The sequence below is a fragment of the Corella eumyota genome, chromosome 6, assembly GCF_963082875.1.
Source record: "Corella eumyota chromosome 6, kaCorEumy4.1, whole genome shotgun sequence".
In the NCBI taxonomy this organism is placed as follows: domain Eukaryota; kingdom Metazoa; phylum Chordata; class Ascidiacea; order Phlebobranchia; family Corellidae; genus Corella; species Corella eumyota.
Genome location: NC_137495.1, coordinates 9,051,581 through 9,072,253, shown reverse-complemented (window position 1 = coordinate 9,072,253; position 20,673 = coordinate 9,051,581). Strand labels below are relative to the sequence as shown.

Genomic DNA, 20,673 nt, shown 5'->3' with positions numbered 1-20,673 from the left:
TAATCAATAAACAAACAATTAAATTTATTTAACAACAAAATAAAATTTGTTTAATAATATGTAACTAATTAAATTTAAAAACCTAATAATAATCTTTTAATTTAAATAAACAAAAACTTTTTATTGGTAATTTGTGAACAATAAATTTTGAAAATAGAAGGATTAAAAAACAATCTGATAATAAACAACATACTAAAATTTAAAAAAATTTGATTTACTAGAACAAAAGTTACTTTAACTCAAAATTCGGTCAAATAAGAATAAATACAATAATAATATTAACTAGATTTATTTGATAAATAAAATATGATTTAAAGTTATTTGATCATTTTTAATGAAAATTCTTCCAAATAAATAAACATGTACATAAACACAACTTAACTAAGAATATTAAATAAATTGATAGGTCAAATGTTTTTAAGTAATTAACAAAAAAGAGGGCTTTGCCACCATTTTATCGTTTTAATTATTGTGATTTTGCTTTTATTATATTATATAGAAACAAAAATCAAAATTTAAACGTTTTTTTATGTTATTATTAATGTTATGTTATACGTTAGACTAAACATTAAATGATGTATAACGATTTTCAACAAACGAACAAGATTTTAAATATAAAAAAAAGTAAATCTTTTAACTCAGTTTAAAGATTTTTAATTTTTTTAAAAAATATTTTTTTACCATGTTTTTAAGTAATTCATATCATATTATACAAAAGACTAAATTTTTGACGTTCAAAATCAATCTTTGATTTTGAATAAATAAAAAAGCATTTAAATATAATAAACAAACAAAATATTTTTTACACTTATTTTTAAGTTATTAATATCATAATATAAAAGTTACTAAAATTTAAAAACCTAATGTCAACCTTTAAATTTAAATAAACAAACACCTATTAATTAGTATTAAGTAATAATAAAATTTTAAAAATAGGAGGGCATAAACATAATCTGATAACAAACAACATACTAAAATTTTGATAAGACACTGGAATATATTATTACTTAGATTTGTTTGATAAATAAAATGTGGTTAGAAATCATATGATCATTTTTAATTTAAATATTTATAATTAATCTAATATCAACTTAAACATTACTTTGCTAAAAATATTAAATATATTATTCAACGAAATGTTTTTTAATTAGGGATGAAACAGGGTGGCTTCGTCCTGTAGGAAAAGCACTTAGCATCGCAATCAATTACCCTGCAAAAGCTTTCCTAGCCTCAAAACAGCTGTGGTGCTGGTTCACAAAGAACGGCAAGAAAAAACAACAATCACCTGCATTGACAGCCGTGATGTAATTTCCGCCGCAAAACGGTATCAAAAGCAAAAATACTTTACAAACTATCAACCAGAATCAACCCATTATGAAGTACAAAAAAGAATATATATTTTTCCCTTCTCAGGCAAAATAATAACTTTCGTTCTGTGAACCCAAATAACTGTTCAAACTCGCTGCCATTCTATGCAGTTAAAAGCCGTACAAATTTATAAACAATAAGAGAATTACTAAGAAACAATATTTATATGTATTGGTTACTTAAAAGGGTATGGAAACTAAGAAATACCTCTTATTTAAGGACAGATCTAATTACCCATAAGGTAATTAGAATTACCAAATTTATTTCGTCATTATATTGAAATAGTCAAACATTGTATAGACGCTTATGTATGTACATATCATCGCCCCAATTTTGGATTTATCTCGATAACATTTCCTGTTGTTGTTTAGTTTTTACTATATAGTAAAAACCTAAAATAAAAAAACGTTATCAGTAGTGACATAGTTTTTCAATGTATGCTTGAGATTTTTGCTGAATATATTCTTTCCTGAATCTCGTTATTATTAATTGATTTCATATAGAATTACCATCCGTTTTTATTACAGTGAAATGTACAGCCATGTAATGTAGTTTTGTATTATTAAACCCAGTATATTTTTTATTTTCGCATTGCAGAATAATTTAGTTTGTGTCTATTATGTACCATTTGATTAACGTGTCGCTTTACGTAAAAGGAGAAGTTGTGAGTGTGTTGTATTTTTTTGATAATTGTGATTGTGGAGAAACGTGATAAAAGTTGACGACGTGATAAAAGTTGAACATTTGGTTGTAGTAACATTTAGCCCACAAATCAGAACGGTCATGAGCGAACAACAAACGGACAACCAGTTAGATTCCTTCCTATCGAACAAATCCAATGTATCATATGCACCCCTTTGTAACATTGATAGGAACAAAAAACCGTTCAATTTTTCGTCCACTTCAACTCCAGCAACAGCTCCGAAGTTTTTTCATGACAGTCCATTCGAGAGTCATTGCGCTCCTACTTTTCTGGAGCTTACAAACTATTAGACGTTCCAATATATCGTTGCCCGCCTTTATGTCTAATGGTGTGCGTTTGTGGGTTAATCTTATTGATCAAATGTTTGATGAAGCAAGCATCGTCGATCAAGAGACAAAGTACGCGATGGTTGTACAAAGTCTTGATCAAGCTGTCTTGACTAAAATTTCCAGTATATTACATTGTAAGGACCTTACACCTTATTCTCATTTTAAAGACAAGATGATACATTTCTTTTCAAAAAGCAAGGCAGTGCTTTTTGATATATTGCTTAATGAACTCGAACTCGGCGACAAGGACCCGTCGAAACTTCTCTACCAAATGATGAAATGTGTAAACTTTACACAAGATGAGACAACCTCAAGTCTTATCAGGCACCTTTTCTTTCAGAAGTTGCCGCCACAGATTATCCTCGTCCTCGAGCAGCGCGACGACATGTCGCTCGAAGAGCTCGCGAAGACCGCTAACAAAATGATGCCCGCGGCAAGAAAAATAAATAACCCCCAACAGATGGAAAAAGTTCTTTTCGTCCTGAGAATAATCAGGAGCTCATAAATGATTTATTAGGCGAAAAGATCGCTAACTTGTCTCAACAACTGAATACAATGGCCCGCACGGAGCCCCAAAATAGCTATGCTATGAAAAAGACAAACCCATTTAATCCCCGCCGGCAAGAATTCACTCTTAGCTGTCCTAGCGGAAGAAATTCCCGTACTCACGGAAGAAATAATAAAGATTCAGTGCAAAACACTTCGAGGTACGCCTATTCACCTCGACCTATCGTTCCGTCTTTTTCACAAAGACGTCCCGATAACCCAGGTTATTGTTACGCCCACAGTAGGTACGAAGATAGGGCCTACAGTTGTTCTCCACCTTGTACCTACTGACAAAAAAACTACCAAAGACCCATGGCTCGCAGGTGAGTCATGGGGCCATAAAGAAGGTTTTACACCATCAAGATGTAAATATTATCAATAACACTTTATTATACGTATTTGCCTTTAATGTTAATCGATGTTTTCTTATCGATTCCGGTTCAAATTATAATCTGATGTCTAACCCAACCGAACAACGACGGAAAACAGCCATTCAATACCTTTCAGCGGCAAACGGGACCCTTATCCCCGTTTATGGAAAACAGGATTTGCCTCTTGACTTTGGAATGACTGTAAACTTTACAGCCGAGTTTCTTTATACTTCTATTAAAACTCACATCATCGGTAGTTCCTTTTTTGTCAGAACTTGCTTTAACGATTGATTTCTCAAATAAACGATTAACTCATACACCGTCGCAAGAATCTTGCGAACTCCTTGACTCTCCACTTTCCAAACCGGTGGAAAAGCTTTTGCTGGTTTGTGTCGAGCTAAGGTGATTCCGAATCCAGTTACAACGGTGCATTCTCTACGGGACAAAGATGGAAGATGGACCGACCACAGAAGAAAGCCCGTCTGAGAATTTTGTAACTATTAATTCATTTGAGGAATGCGAGGAGCTAGCGGATGAGACGTCATCTTCTTCTCATATCTCAAATTCTTCTAATGCAATGGTTGCGCAAACTTCGTCAGGGAATTCACGGGTAAATTCTTCGAACCCAAGGACCGACTGCCAATGTGTAAACGCGGATTCCTTTCAAACAACACGTTTCCCTGCAAACAATAAAAAGGAACCCCCCCCTAAGAAGTCTACGGATTCAAACCAGCCCGTCTTACCCCCGTCTCACCAGCAGTATTCCACAGATATTTCCTATCCAGAAATTTGCGTTTATTTGAGGAAAATCGTTGACGAGTTCCCAACTCTTTTAGAAAAGAAGTTCAGTAAAGGAGATATTTACTGCACAATTTTACCCACCGAATCGACACGGGCACTTCGCTTCCTGTTACTTGTAAAGCCCGTCGACTCTCGCCTGAAAACTATAAAATAGTTGAGAAGAAACTCAACGACATGCTATCTAATTCCGCCTATTCGAGTTCTTTACACTTAGTCGAGAAAAAGGACAAATCAATTCGACCGAATCCAGCACAATTTATTCTGTGACAAAAGAAAAAAAAGAAGGAAAAAAACATTGTTTGTTTGGATTGTTCAAAGGGCAAGGCCACGTAAAACAATCAATTAAGTTTTGTTTATTGCCTCGGAGATGCTCCGACACCAAGATTGCCAGACTTGTTGGCTACCCTTGATAGCCAAAGTGCATACTTTCTTTGCAAATTCGCCTTGCTCCCGACCGGAAATCCCCATGGAGCTCAAGGTCAAGTTGTTGCCCTGAGCGTAACTACCGAGCGACTCAATTATAAAAGAGTGAGGTTGCTGCAAGAGACCGCCACGTGCTCCTCACAGACAGCGTCCACCGAAATCTTGGAGAACCTTTCAGCTGTTATGTGGCGTAGTACCTCCCTCATGATGGAGTCATGCCTTTCTCGTATAGCGGGCATGACTAGTTTACAGTTGTTAAGTACATGAGGCAGGGTCTCCTTCTCACATCCGCAGCGGCAGCATTTGATTCCCTCCGGTGGTTTGTGAAACCGAGCTCGCACTTTTTTAACAGGAAGAGGTTTTGGCGAGCCTTGATGCCGAATGAATACACATGAGTAAGAAGTAGTGCCGGATTTTTGATTCAGTGGTTCGAGTAGGAGTATGCTGAGTGGACGGTTACGGTCTTTCCAGCATCAGGAAAGGGCTACACTTGATCTTAGCCCTAGGGGCCGTGAAGCGATGCCCAAAAAATGACGAAATCCGATCAAACGCGCACCGTCCGTCATTCTGTTTGCGCCCGCTAATGGCTAATTCATTTCATTCCAATCGTTGCTTTTTTGAGGCGGGGTACACTATGTAAGAGTTAAATGTTTTTTTAATTGGAAGAGGTAATCCTTTTTAAATTTCAGTATTATAAACGTAAAACATACAAACCTTCCAGCATGGTTTACAACAGCTTGCATGTTAATGAAATAAAAGGATTTGCAATTCCAATAGTCTTCGCCATTTTTTGTGGGCTTTGGTATGGCAATGTGGCAGCCATCTATGGCCCCAATACAATTGGACATTTCTTTTTCTATAGAATAGGACATCACAGCTTCTTTAAAATTACTTTTTTTGATATATATTTTTTCATTAGCTTATCGATTACTTCTTCGCAAACCTCTATCGTAATCTAAAAAACAAAATTTAAATAAAACTACACATATTTCCAAAGGCATTTAATATTAAAAATTATTTTTATAGCTTATGGGCCTATTAACTTTAATAAAACAATCGCATTCCGTTAATATTTATTGCTCTGTGCCCCATAACACATCTGCCATAGGTTTATCAATATCCGCTTTTTACATGTAATGTACTTGTACATTTTTGAGATATTTTTTGCTACCTTATAAAAATCAGTTGCATTTTGAAAAGCTTCTGTGGTATTCTTTTTTTTAACTTGTTGTCCCAATATTGCCTTGGCTTCACCACCTATGCCATCAACAACATCCTTTCCATGCCCTGTGGCGAAATACTTGTAAGTACCTAACTCATTCAGTTGTGCAATTAAGTATTTGTTTTTAAATTCACACGATGGGACATCATTTTATCTTATTTCTTTACTAGTATAAAAAATAAACAAGGCAAGCTTTAATAGTGTTTTTATTTTTATCTCAATTATCCAAAATAAATCAAGAAGATGTATGTCAATTTCTCATTAAACCATCGTGCAACTGTTAATATGTTGATGCTCTCATGACTCCACAGACCACTTTGAATTTCATTTTGATATTCGCATGAATATGCCATTGCGAAATCGATTTGAGTCACTTCTATATTTTTTTAATTAAGTCTTGTCCTAAAAAATGCCTTTTCTTGAATTTAACTATCCATTTTTTTCACTTTTTTTGGTTATCAAAATCATTGTTGCCCATTAACTTATTAAAATTTATTTCATTTTTACATGCAAGACAGTCCACTTTCCTACAGTTGGGTAATAGATTTTCAGTTACACAAAATTTTTTCCAAAAATGGGTTTTGTATTGCACTCCCAAAGCTTCCAGTTTAAAAAACATATTTTCATCGATCTTGTAATTTGCATTGTGTGCATTTTAGCAAAAAAACATTTTCAGGCCTTGCCTTACAGAAGGGTGAAAATCCAATTTCAATATTCGTGTAACATTTTAAAAACATTTGATAAGCTTTGCTAAGAAACATTGTTAAAAAATATTTTCGTAAGCGACCCTTTTTATCTTTGTTTTTGGTTGTGATAATATCTCGCATGCCAGGCGAAGTGTGAACTATGTCAATTCCAGTGGCGGATCTAGGTTCTAAAAACAGGGTTGACATTTTTGCGCGCCGAAGGCACGCGAAAATTTTTTGGAGTTGTCCACCCTGTTTTTATGATTTTCCTCTCCTACCACGTATTTACTGTATAGCACTCGTAGTTTTACCAGAGACAGATGACGACCACGTAAATAATAATATAAATTTAATAAAAAAAATAATTTTGTTATATTTACGTCGTTAAAATTAAATATTACAAAAACTTTTAACTTTATTGTATTGTTTAAAGAGGAATTGTTTAGATAGAAATACGGGCTTATGCGCTGTCCTATAACTAAATCGTGCCTAATATTTTTAAATTAAATTAATCACGAATAATATGATGAAATACATGTTTAAAATAGCCTGTGACTAGAGGAAGTTTAACTGTTACGTAATATGAGGTTATTTTAGAATTGCCAATTAATGTGTAACAATGCATTTTTCAGACAACCAATCACATTGTGTGATAGAAGAGTAAAATACATTTTGCAGAATTACTTTCCCTCTACTTTTGTTTTCTGATGGCCAACGGGTAACAACACCAGTTCAAAAAAACACAGAAATTTACAAGTCTACTACCTCCAGCAGCAATAGACAGTACAAGCAAAAAATAAAACAATTTGAACAAAAAAACTGAACAGTAATAAAGCCATACTATCCAAGTTATTTTCATCCATGGTGGAACGCAGAGAAGAAAAAAATAATCTATAGTTTTAAAAAGGGTCTTTCAGATTCGACAGAAGTAACAGACAATGTGGCTACGATTTTTAGGATATTGTACAGGTCAGGTTAATTTTGATGATATTTTTTGGCATACATAAACTTTAAAACTTCTTGTGTTGATTTAAGGGTGGTGCTATGACGCTTAATAAATTTAACCAGTGAAGTGGAAAATTATTATATTTTTCACAATATAACGAAAGTGAATTGATTTAATAAAAAGAAAAACAAAAACTTTGCGAAAAACTTCTAATGTCAACATTATAACATAAACAAAAACAAGCGGGAAAATGAGTAACGATAGTAACAGAAAAATGACATATATAAAGGTGGCTCTTCCGGTCTGCGACGCCACACCAGCATGTTAAATTGACTGGTGATAGCAAACAAGTCACAATCATAAAATTTTGAAACAAATTCAAGGTACTTATGAGCTGCACTAAGGCTAGGTGCCTGATTATTAAGAAAATCATTAAAACATGAAAAAGTAAGATTTAAAAATACATTGATCGATTTAAAAAGTTCGCATACGTTCTTAGGGAAACGAGAATTAATTTGATTTCGTATTTCTTTAAAATGACATCGAAAAACGGTTTCAATTTTTTCACTAGACAGCTGTTCGCCTAATATTGACATTAGTTCCGTTGCCTCAAATCAAGGTTGGCTCGTTGTAACTCGGCATGCAATGGCGTTGTAAAATACATTAAACATTCAACAGAGTGCGCTAGAAGGCTTGTTTCCAAAGATCCGAAATACTGGTAAAATGCTTGCTCACGATGAACTGATGTTAAATCATGAACATCGCTTTTCCCTCGTTGAATGGCTGATAAATTAACAGGGCCATTAATTTTATAAAAGACTCTGCGGCAGAGTCTCGAGATTGCCATGCAGTATCATTAATTTTTTTTAAATGATGAACTGGATATCCCGTTCCCTTTGTTCTTTTTCAAAGATACTGGTTCGAAGCGGGCTTTGTTTAAAAAAGGCAAAAACTTGCTCCAGTTTAATAAAAAACTCAACAACCAAATGAACTTTTTGAAGAGATTTAACTAATACAAGGTTAAGTAGATGAGCGTAACAGTGAGTATAAACTGCTTTGGGGTTACAGAAAAGAAATCGAGCTGCCAAACCATTCAAACAACCACTTATTGTTGCAGCTCCGTCGTAAGCTTGGCCAACCATATTCTGCCCATCGAGGTCTAGCTCCTTTAGTAATAAAGAAACTACATTGGAAAGGTATTCAGAATTGACCCGCTCGCAGTTCAGCCCTTTTTTTAGGTTGACGATCTTGGATGGGCACCTTTGCTGCTTTTACAGCTTTTCCTTGTGACTGTGAACTTCTGAAACCTTTTACTATTAGTTTTTTTTAGGGGGGCGGGGGAATTATGTATATTTGTTGTCGAACTCTTTGAAAAATCTTTGAATTTCTTATGCCTTCTGGTCACAATTTTTTTTTAAATTTTCTCACTCAATTTATACGTTCATTTTCCTTTTTCTGAAACTGAGGGGCCTAATTGTATCTTTTTTCGTCTTTTTTTTTCTCCAGCAGTCATTGCCTTTTTGCAGATATCCATTTTTTGTTCTTAGTAATCAAATATTTGCACTTTGATATATATAAATAGCCTAAGTGATGATCTGTTCTTATTTTAACTTTTGAAAATTCCTAGTGTATGACGTCATATTTTTAGCTGTTTTAATATTAAAAACTTTTATAATAACCTTCTGCCTATAAGTTCTATCTTATACACAACTTTTCCATACAAAAAGATCATTTTGAAAAGATTCTGTAACATACGTCACGATATGTCTTCACCGTCTAGCCTCAACAAATGTACTTTTAATGCTGTTTGAGCTTCAAATCTGCTGATATATAAAAATTATTAAAATTTATTTTTAAATTAAGTAAACAAAAAAGTAATTCACAGAAATTTAACTACACATTTTTAAAATATTTTTTGTGTAAAAATTCTTATTACGTACGTCACATTAGTTTGTTCATTTTTTCCTTAATTATATTTTGTAATGATACAATATAATATTTTGTTTATTTAAAATATAGTATCTCTTAACTGACATTTTAAATATTTTTTTAAAGGGCTTGTTTGCAAAGATTTGTACAAATGATGTCACGTACGTCACATGAGAATGGACCAAAAATAACAACATAACGTCCATTTCGTCACAAATTTCTTCTCTGTAAAAGGTGTTACTGTCATCGAGATTATCGATCATATTTGTAAAGGAAACAGCGACTTTCTTCTCCTTTTTAACATATGTCGGTGATCAAACACGTAAAACCCACTCAAGACTCCTTTTATCTAAAAATAAAGTTGTTGTTACGCTTCCTACAGAATGTAGGTTTTGGCGTTTGTTTTATTATTGCGCTATAAAACGTTTATTTGCTGCGCTTTATTAAAATGGCGTTATAGTCTTAGGCAGTTGCTAGTTATATTTTATTTGTGCGCGCATGGCAAACTAATTATTTAACACTCTTATAAAGGTATCTTATTTTATATCGTAATTCGGAAGGTTAAAAATATCGAAAGGTTTGCGTATTCGAGGTTAATTATAGCACTCTACAACTATATTATTAACCTTCAATCACGCCGGAAAATCACATTTGTAGAATTACTAGATTTATTGTTATACTTATTTTGGTTGTTTATTTGGTTTAATTCGAATTGACCCCTTTCACCGACTTCATTTGTTATGATTATCTGGTTTGGTAATTTGTTCAAGTTTTATTTATAAACGACAAGACGGTAACAGTAATACATTTATTGTAGTTCGGCAAAAAACTTACACGGTTTAATTAAAAGTTACGTTACAAGATCAGCTAGATCGCTAGACTGACGTTATGGTTACAGTAAAATAGCACGGTTTGTAGGTCCAGCTATTGCGAGATGCGACGGTGGCCAACTATCGGTAGATTGGTGAAGAATGTTTAAACTGTTCCAGTATTTATAGCAAAACCGAGAGACAATAAAAGCTCGTTCGTTGTAAAGCCGTTGGCCTTCTACGTACAGGTTACGTGGCTAATTCTCGTTAAGGGCGGTTTTAGTGTGCATTGTTTGAAGTTGACGCCCGTTGTAACAAGAATATTTGTTGTACGTGTCCGGTCAATGACATTGAACTAGCTTGAACTTAGAATTGATTGTAATAGGCTTATTACAGTTAATTAGGCAGGATCAACAAGAATAGTAAGCGGAATTAGTTGTTCTTTAATTACAATCGTTGCCTGATGGATATATACATTTTCATGAAGTAAATGCATAAATAAGATGCTGCTTTTATCTTTGGTAGTCATATTTGGATATGGCAGATTCTTTAAATACTAAGGCATTATGGCAACTGCCATGTGCACGTATATTACAATTCCTAAAACTAGTGTTTGTTTAGTGTTTTGGTATTGAAAGTAGGTAAATAATTTATACAAATATAAATTAATATCAATATTTGTCATCCACCAATGCTTAAAGCATAATGAGTCCCATCCTGTACGGTTTGTAAAAAAATCTTCTTCATTTTCAGTGCTGTGATAGGAATAAGGCAACCGTCAATAAGCCTTTTTACATGGGCGATTAAGCGAGCTCCGAGCTCACTTAACGAATTCGCTATATCGATTTTTTTAAAGAACCAATCACGCGTAACGAGTTCGCTTCGCGGTATATTTACATGGGCATTTTTTAGCGCGCTTCATTTAGTGTGTCAGATTTTGAAATTGAGAAGCTTGCAAGATTTACCTTTACATATTTTAGAATAACGTTTTATTATGGTTAGCCGAAAAAGAAGAATTAAGTATGTAGTGTTAGCTGCAATTATTCACAAAAAAAAATAATGCTTAAAAGAAGAAGAGTTGGCCGAATTTGGATGCATAACAGGTATGTTGAAACTAAAAATGTAGCCATGTACAACTAAGTGTATGTTTGTATAGACAAATGCCCAAATGTTGAAACTTATAACATTATTTTGTAAGGTCGAATATTGTCCCAACTTTTACTGACGGTCAATGGATTTCAAATTTTAGAATGAAACCAGAAACCTTTAAGGAAATATTGGAAAAAATAAAAACAGATAGAAACCAGGTAAAAATTCAATAACACAAACATGCATTTTTTTGCCTTAGACTATGGATTTAGTATATTAATAGTTAATATATGTTTAACTAGATGACAGAGCAGTGCGCATTCCAATTTCTACTGAGAAGCGCATTGCAATAGCGATTTATAAATTGGCCAGTGCTGCAGAATACCGAACTGTAGGAAATTTGTTTGGTGTAGGTGCTGCTTCGGTTTTCAATTGTTTAAAAAGGTAATATGTTGTTTATTTATTTAACCTAAACACTTAAGGATGCCTATATTCTTAAGTTATTTAATTGTTTAATAATATTTTAGGTTTTGTATGGCTTTTGAACAATTACATTCTGTGGCCTGATGAAACTGAAAAAATGAACAATTACATTCTGTGGCCTGATGAAACTGAAGCAAAAGAGATTGCGATGCGAACACAAAGTCGCAATCATTTTCCACAGGTTGAAATTTATCTTTTAACAATACATTTAAAAACTTTCAAACCATGACTTTTAAGCTTATTTAATAGGTTATGGGATCTATTGACGGTTCTTATATACCAGTTACTGCTCCAGCAGAGGGCCATAAAGATTATAAGAATCGCAAAGGATGGACATCTGTAATTTTGCAGGCAGTGGTTGACGACAAATGCTGGTAAATAAAAAGCGTTTTTTTGTATAAAGATTAATGTCAAACTGCATACATAAAATCAAATAATTTTTTTTAGCTTTCGAGATATATTTGTAAGGATGCCAGGTACATGCCATAATGCCTATACATTTAAACAATCTGGATTGTTTAGATTGCAACACACTTTACCCAAGGTAAATATTTTGTGTAAACCATAGTATTGTTAACTCAAATCTAATTTGGTGCCATATGGGTAACTGTCAAGTAGTGGTAACTAAAGTACATTTTTTACATTTTTAGTGCCTGAAAAACCAGATTATTTATTTCTTATTACTTATTCCTTATTCAAATAGACTTATTCAAATAGAATATAAATAACATGCATTAATTAAATAACAAAACATATAAGGTTGCAAGCACTAATAAAAATAGGTCTAACCCCTAGCAAGCACAAACTATAATGAACTAATTGTTAAACACAAAACATCAAAGAGAACCTAATAGAGAAAGGGAAAAAATCACTGAACCAAATAGAAGAGAACCACTATAGCATACATAAACAAAGGCATAACTTTACATTAAGTTACTACAAGAAAAACTTTCAATCCACAAAAGATAACACAAAATAAACATACAAAATATATTCTAAACAGTGCCCTGTGGAAATTGAAGGCTGTAATATACCTCTTCTGGTACTGGGCGATCCAGCTTATCCCCTTCTACCATGGCTAATTAAGCCTTTTATTGGGCATAATCTTACGGAGGCTAAAGAATCCTTCAACTGTTATCACAGCTCCGTAAGAATTGCAATTGAAAACAGTTTTGGCAGACTAAAGGCACGATGGCGAATAATAGGGTAAAAGGTTGATGCCTATATCGATTTTGCCAAGAAAATTATATGTACTTGTTGCATATTACATAACATTTGCGAAAAAGAAAACTGCCCAATGCCTTCCGAAGCAAGGCCTGGTTTGCATTATACGCAACCCTCAACAAGGCCTTGCTTTACAGGAAACCCTGAAGGTTCAGCATTCCGTAATGCACTTCTTCAATACATTACAAAAAGTCTGCCATTACGCCAATCTAATTTTCGCTGAGATAATTCGTATTAAACAGTTCAAATAAATCATTTTTTAGTGTTTTTATTTTTATCATTTTAAAAAATTTAAGTGAAGAAAAATATACAAAATAACACAAACAAAGCAACAAAAAAGTTAAAAAAATGAATTAATAAAGAAAATAATACAAAAAATCAAAAAGCAGCTATTGTCTAAAATATCTTTGTAATGTTCCAAGAATGTTATTTAAAACTTCTCGATTCATTCTTGCTTCATCCCTGTTCATTCTTCCCTCCTCCCTGGTGAGCTCCCGGTCATTCGCTCCCTCTTCCTGTAATACCCTTACAAGCTCTGCAATATCAGGGTCTGCAGTAGCTTCTGTAAATAAATGAAGTTTTAAAATTTTACATATGCTGTAGTTTTAATAGGGCACATAAGTGTACACAAAAACATTTAAAAAAAAATTTAAATCAAATTTGACTTACTTCTTTTATGACTTCTTCTTCGTTCTGGTGCACCAGAAGTTAAGGGACCTGCCATTCTAGAGCTTGAGGGCCTTGGCATGCCAGAAGTCGAGGGCCCTGCCATTTCAGGGGTTGAGGGCCCCTGAAAGCCAGAAGTCGAAGGCCCTGCTCTTTCAGAGGTTGGGGGCCCTGGCATGGCAGAACTTGAGGGCTCTGGCACATCCAAAGTTTGTTCAGCAAACAATTCTTAAAGTAAACAAAATTAGTAATTAATGGTATGTGAAGTGATTTTACCATAAAATTAAACTGTTTAAATATTTGCTATACCTCCATGTTGTAGTTCGTCAGCTTCAGTTGTGAAATCCAACAAAAGTGGTTCAAAAAATACTTGGGGTGGGCCTTCTCTAGATGGTTCAAATACATTACCCTCGACGCAGGTATCCATGATTGCCTATAAAACATTAAAGTTTCAATTTTATACATATTTAACTAAAAACTACAACAAATCAGATAAAAAACAACACATAACTATTTTTATAAATAGCTTACCATTGCTCTTGGCCTTGATTTTAACAAATTGTCCATTTTATCGAAATGAACCCAGCTTCGGTTTTTGCCAGCAGCCCCTGATTTGCTTAGCTCGGTCTTATTTTTGTAATATTGCCTATTTAAGTTCTTCCACTTATCACGGCAATCATTACTAAATGTGTTATTTTACACTAGTTAGAATTTTATCAATAAAAATCTTAGTACTTGTAACTTTAAACACATGATCATTTACAAATCTGAAAAATTTTAGCAACGTTGCAGTCGGCCCAACAGGTGCCAATTTGCCAGCCCTTTTTTTTGGTTCTACAAAAAAATAAAAATTAATGATTATTATTCAAAGTAATATATTTAAAATGTAAAAAAATTTGTGGTGAAATGTGTGTGTAATTAGGGTTTATGTTTTGTGGTATATTCTGTGTTTTAATATTGCGGTTAGTAATTAATGTATTTGTTTTGTTGTGATTGAGTGTAAGTCCAGGTGCATGTTCGAATAATTTTGTTATCTACGTCTTTTTGTCGTATTAGTGGTTCAATTGAATTAATGTTAATGAATGTGATTGAAAAGTTAAATTTGGCAAGTGTGTCTAGTACAGGGGTGGGCAACCTTTTTACCTCACTGGGCCACATACGCAACTAAATAAATTAGAAGGGCCACATAAATAACAGAAAATACAAAAACAGTATTTATTTACATACATACACAAATACTAATTAATAAATGTTTAAAAATTAATGTGACATCTGATTTTGCTTGTCCTTTGTCAGTAAATCAATGTTTGGAGGGATATTTGTAGTACTAAGAATAAGAACATCATTTAAATGGGCATCAGTAAGTTTTGTCCTCAATCGATCTTTTGTGTATTTCATTTTTGAAAAAAGTTGTTCGCACACGTACGTGCTACCAAATAGCGACACCATTTGTTTTGCGTGGTCCGTTAAATTGGTGTACTTGTAGTTGGAAAGAAAGTTATCTTTGTAAAAACTAATCGCGGATTTTGTTGCGTGAAATTTTGCCTTGAGATTATCGTCACACTGCAACTCTATCAGCTCCATCTGAAATCGTTCAGGAACATTCTCCACATCTACGTCGAATGGTGACGAAAATAACTCAAAATCTTTCTTATGTTTTTTAAAATCAGAAAATCTTAACGAAAATTGACTTTCCAAATCATGTATACACGTAGCAAAAGATTCGTGCAACGTTGAGTCTGGATTAGTATACTTTTTCAATAATGGAAAATGGGCAAAATTTCTCTTTTTAAGTTGGACGTCCCACAAAGTTAACTTTCTTTTAAAGGCCTTTACATGTCCATAAAGTTCATGGACAAGTTGGTCCTTTCCCTGCAGTTGCGTGTTTAAATGATTTAAATGCGTAGTTATATCAGTTAAAAAAGCCAAAGACTCGAGCCAATGTGAATCGCGAAAATGCGATGCATCTTTATCCTTACTATCGAGAAATTGTGCTATCTCCTCGTGCAATGAAAGCACTCGTTTCAACATTGATCCGCGACTTAGCCAACGTACGTTGCACATATATGTAAGGTCCCCATACTCAGCATTGAAATCTAACAACAGTTCTTGAAATTGGCGGTGATTCAAACCGCGCGACAAAATGAAATTTACAGTTTTAATTACGGTACCCATGACGTCGTTAAAATTGACTGTTTTAGCACAAAGTGCCTCTTGGTGTACGATGCAATGTAATTTTATGAGTTTCCTTGTTACACCACGTTCTTCTAAAAACTTTTCCATTAGTGCAACAACTCCCTTTGATTGACCAACCATGGCTGGAGCCCCGTCTGTAGCCATTCCAACAAGTTTTGATACATCAATTTTCATATCTAAGAATAATGCGTGAAGTTTATTAAAAATATCCAAACCTGTGGTGGTACCTTTCATTGGAACCAGTTTAATAAATTCTTCAAAAACTTGAAAATCTGAAAACACACCCCTTATAAATACGGCAAGCTGAGCTGTATCAGTTGAGTCAGTACTTTCATCGATTGCTATACAAAAATATTCAAGCTCATTCAATGCATCTCGCAAAGATGCTTGAACGTCAGATGACATTGCTTCTACCCTGCGCGTGATAGTTCTTCTTGACAAACTTATATTCTCAAACAACTTTGTTTTTTCGGGACAGATAGCGTCAACTGCAGCAATAATACATTGTTTGACAAAAACACCGTCACTAAAAGGTTTCATCCTTTCAGATAAAATCTTAGCCACAAGAAAGCTGGCCCTCGTGTTTTTTTCAACATCTAAATTTTTTTTAGTAAAAAAACTTGTTTCCTTCTCAAAACACGTTTGTAATCTTTCAACTTCTGTTTGCCTTAAAGTCCCTGTTAGCTCACTAAACTTTTGCGCATGTTTTGTCTCGTAATGTCGTCTGATATTTGAAACTTTATATACTGAGACATTTTCTTTGCATATTAAACATGTTGGTTTTTGAAAACGCTCAATAAAGAAAAAATCCAAAGTCCATTCGTCTTGAAACTTTCTGCATTCTGAATCAACTTTTCTTCGCTTAGCCTCCATAGATTTATTAACCTTTAGTCTTGTATAAAGCTAAATAAACCGAAAAATTAAAAACAATCACACGTACAGTTGCTATTTTACTTAAAATATATTTCCTGTAGCCCAAAAAATTTCGCGCGCAAAAAACGAATGGGATTATTACTTTGGGTGTGACAATGATTACTTGTTACGCAATAACTAAATTGTGATAGTGTTGTAAGGTCAAAGTATATGTGTTTATATATATATATATACTTTGGGTAAGGTTGCAAACGTTATGCTTGACCTAATTATTAATTTAATGTGACGACTTTATAAAGCTTTATGTCGCGCTTTGCTGCGGGCCAGTTGCCTATACAAATTTAATAGAGTTTCGAGGGCCGGTATAAATCAGTTGGCGGGCCGTAGGTTGCCCACCCCTGGTCTAGTAAGTATGTGTGGCTTAGTGAATCAATTCCTTTTTTAAAATTTAGTAATATGGTATTGTTTGTGTCGGGTTGTTGATAAATTGTATATGTCCCTCAGCAACAAGCTTGCGCCTGCTGCTAATTTGTTTTGTTGTGCAAATTGTGTGTGGGATAAGTAAGGTGTGAGTGATAATTTTTAGTCTGTTGGCCAAAATGCGGGTAAAAATTTTGATGTCGGTGTTTAGTAATGATATTGGTCTATAGTTTTCTAAAAGTGATTTTGATTTGTGTTTGTGTATTAATGTTATAGTGCCTGTTGTAAATTGTTGCGGTATGGTGCCTGTTGTTAAAAAATTGTTAGATGGTTTAAGTAATGTATTTTGAAGTGTGTCTGAATGTGTTTTGTAGAGTTCGTATGATAGTCCGTCTGGTTCAGGTGTTTTTTGTGGTGGAAGTGATTTTATTGTGTTTAATAGTTCTGTTTTTGTAATGGGTGTTGGTTGTTAATGAGATTTGTTGTTTTGTGGTCAGTTGTGGTAATGTATTTGAGTGAAAAATGTGATTTGTGTCAGTGTGCGTGTTGTCGTATAAGTTAGTGTAATATTGTTGTGTTATATTAATCAATTGTTTTGTTGTATAATATGGTAAGAAGTATTTGTTATAAAGTTCTGGTATATGTGTTTGAGTGATGTGAGTTTTAAATTGTTTGTAAATGTATCTATCAGGTGCATGTTTGTATTGGTTATTTAAAATGGTATTGAATATTTTTTGTTTTGTATGTTGTTTAATCTTTTTTGCCAAATTATTTTTTGATGTTTGATATGTTTTGTAATGTTGTGGTGTTGGGTTATGTTGTAAGTTTTTTTTTTGCTGTGTTCATGTTATAAGTGAGTGTTTGTATGTTGTCAGTCTGTCTGTTTTTGATCAAGATTGAATGTTTTATGTTGAGGTGTTTGATATGTTTTTTAATGTTAATCCAGTTTGTGTTAATGTTATGTGTTGCGTTCCAGTGTGGTAGTTTATGTGCTAGTGTGTGTGAATAGTCTGCATCGTGATAAGTGTTTGTGTTGTTTTTCCAAAATCCTTTTCTTTTTTTAATGGTGTGTGTTTGTGAGTGTAAAAGGTAAGTGTAACAATGTCGTGATCTGATAGTTGAAATGCCTGTATTTTATGTTCAAGTGGTCTTATTTCTGGTGTAATGTATATTCTATCTAGTCTTGACTGCATGTTGTGTCCGGTGTATGTATATTGTTGTTTGTAAGGATGTAGTTTTCTAAATGAGTCAAAAAGTCCGAAAAGTTGTTGAAATGTTTGTGTTGTTTTGTGTGTTGTAAGTTAATAAGGGTGTTCTGTCAGTTTGTGTGTTTTCAATGTTATTATAGTCACCCGCCATTATGGTTGCGTGAGGTGATAAGGTGTAGTATTGAGTTAAAAAACTTCATGTAATCAGTTGAATTTTGTTGTGATGAAACTGGTGCGTATATGTTTATTATATGAATTGTATGTGTGTTAATATCTAATGAAATTGTACGACCGTCTGTTGTGTAATGTATGTTTGATGGTGTGATAGTTTTAGTGTTAAAAAGTGTTGCAACTCCACCGCGTGCGTTTGAAAAGCAACTGGAAGAGTTGAAAAAAGATGGGCCATTTTTCCATTCAGATGCCCATATCGATTCTAATTGGGGTGGGAAATGGGTTACTTGAAGCAGTATAATTATACTCAGGGAGATAATTAAATTGGATTGTTAATTAGTTTTGATAGTAAGTTTATAGGTTTGTATTGTTCGTTTTTGAAAGATTGTATATTATTTTACCTGCGGACGGGTAAGTATAGTTTATATCTTCTGAGTTTTCACTTGTTGTCTCTAGTGGATAAACTTCTTCTTCATCAGAGGTGTTTATAACGTATGGGATTGATTTGTGGCTGATGTGAGCTGGTGTCTGTTGTCTACGGGTTGGTTCATTTTGGATTTAAATGTTTCTTTGTGGCGTGTAGGTTTGATTTTGATTCTTTATTATTGGTCGTGGCGGCGAAAATATGCTAGGTTTATTTTCCTGAAGGTCCTTTGGGTTTTCGATTTTATTTTCTTTGTTTGTTTGTGGTGATTTTTGTTGCTGTTCTTTTGGTATGTTTTTTTCTGTTATATCTTGTTGTTTTCCAGGTTTGTAAATGTATTTTGGTTGTTGTCCGGGATGGTAAACCGAAAAATAATAGTTTCCATATATTAATTGTTTGGGGACTTTGGTTTCTTTCAATTTGGTTTCATTAACAAAATAATAACTTTTTCCTGTTTTTACGCCATATTTTTGTCCTTGTGATGTATGTTTTTGGTTACTTCTAATTTAAGTTGATTTATTTTCTCTATAATGATATTGTCTGGGAATTTGGAAGGAACGTTTGAAAAGATTATGGGAATGTCCTCTTCAATCCATTTCCATTTTTGTTTTAAATATTCATTTTTCAGTATAAATCTTTTGTTTTTTTAGTGTTAGCAATTATTATAACGGAAAGACCAGAAAATTTACAAAATATACTTTCGTAGTCAGTTGTTTTAAATTTAAGGTCGTTAAAAAGGCAGTCAAAAACTTCTTCTCGGCTTCGCCTTGGTTCAAACCTTAGCATGATGTCGCAGTCGTGTATTTTAAGGTGAACCGATGGTGTTGTTTTTCCTCCACCAGCCACATTTGCAAAAGATTTTCTTCCAGTGACATGACTGGGAAGATCTTTTGAGGTTTTGTTGTCCTGCTGCCATGTCTGTCTGGCTGGTGGAGTCGAGGTATTCTTTTTTAATTGGTTTTTGTTCTGAACTAAAACAAAGGAATCTTCTTCTTGGTTTGGTCTTTTCGGTGAGTTTTTTTTTTGTTGTTGGTAATATTTTTCGTTTGTTATTGTTGTTCAATTTTAAATTTGGGTTTTCCATTTCTATTGATATAATTGGCTTGCGCGTTAAAGAATGCCTTGTCAAAAAGGCCAACTATATCAAATATAAGCTAAAGCTAAAACTGTGCCAACCCTAATGGGCGACGTAATTACATGTAAATAAATAAATAACTGTTGTTAACGGGTAACTTACCTTATTCAAATAGAATGCCCGAACATGCTGGTCGACAAAATCAGTCTAAACGACCGAGCAAGGCAGTCGGGGAGAAAACGACGCACGTTTTTTTCGCCCATTTTGCGATTAGAATTTGCGAAGTGGAGCCAGGCAACTTTATAATAAGCAACATTTGTGTTCAGTGTGTAAAAAGGCGTCGACACAAGCTAACAGCGGCCTCCTGTGGCGCACGGGTCGCCGTTAATTAATTACTGATTTTAGGGTGGCTGTAAACAGATACCTCGCCTCGAAAAACCGTCAACCTGCACACGAGGTGCGAAGTAACGATTGGAATAAAATAAATAAGCCATTAGCGGCCGCAAACAGAATGACGGACAGCGCGCGTTCGATCGGATTCTGCCATTTTTTGGGCATCGCTTCTCGGCCCCTGGGACAAGAAAAGAAAAAGGCTGTCTCTCTATCTTTTGAAGAAAAATTCACAAACAGTATTCTACGCAACGCCACTACTCTCGTCCACGTGAGAAGAATTTCCGGGCAAGTGAATTGCTCTGCAAAAGACACAACAAC

At 33.9% G+C, this 20,673-nt stretch overlaps 1 protein-coding gene across 1 annotated transcript; it reads right to left on the bottom strand.

Annotated features, from left to right (window-relative positions):
• Positions 1-14,855: 14,855 nt before the first annotated feature.
• Positions 14,856-16,664, bottom strand: LOC145755781 (general transcription factor II-I repeat domain-containing protein 2A-like). The gene has a single exon (XM_082572028.1). It carries the CDS (start codon positions 16,662-16,664, stop codon positions 14,856-14,858), a length of 1,809 nt encoding a protein of 602 aa, XP_082428154.1.
• Between the last annotated feature and the right edge of the window lie 4,009 nt (positions 16,665-20,673).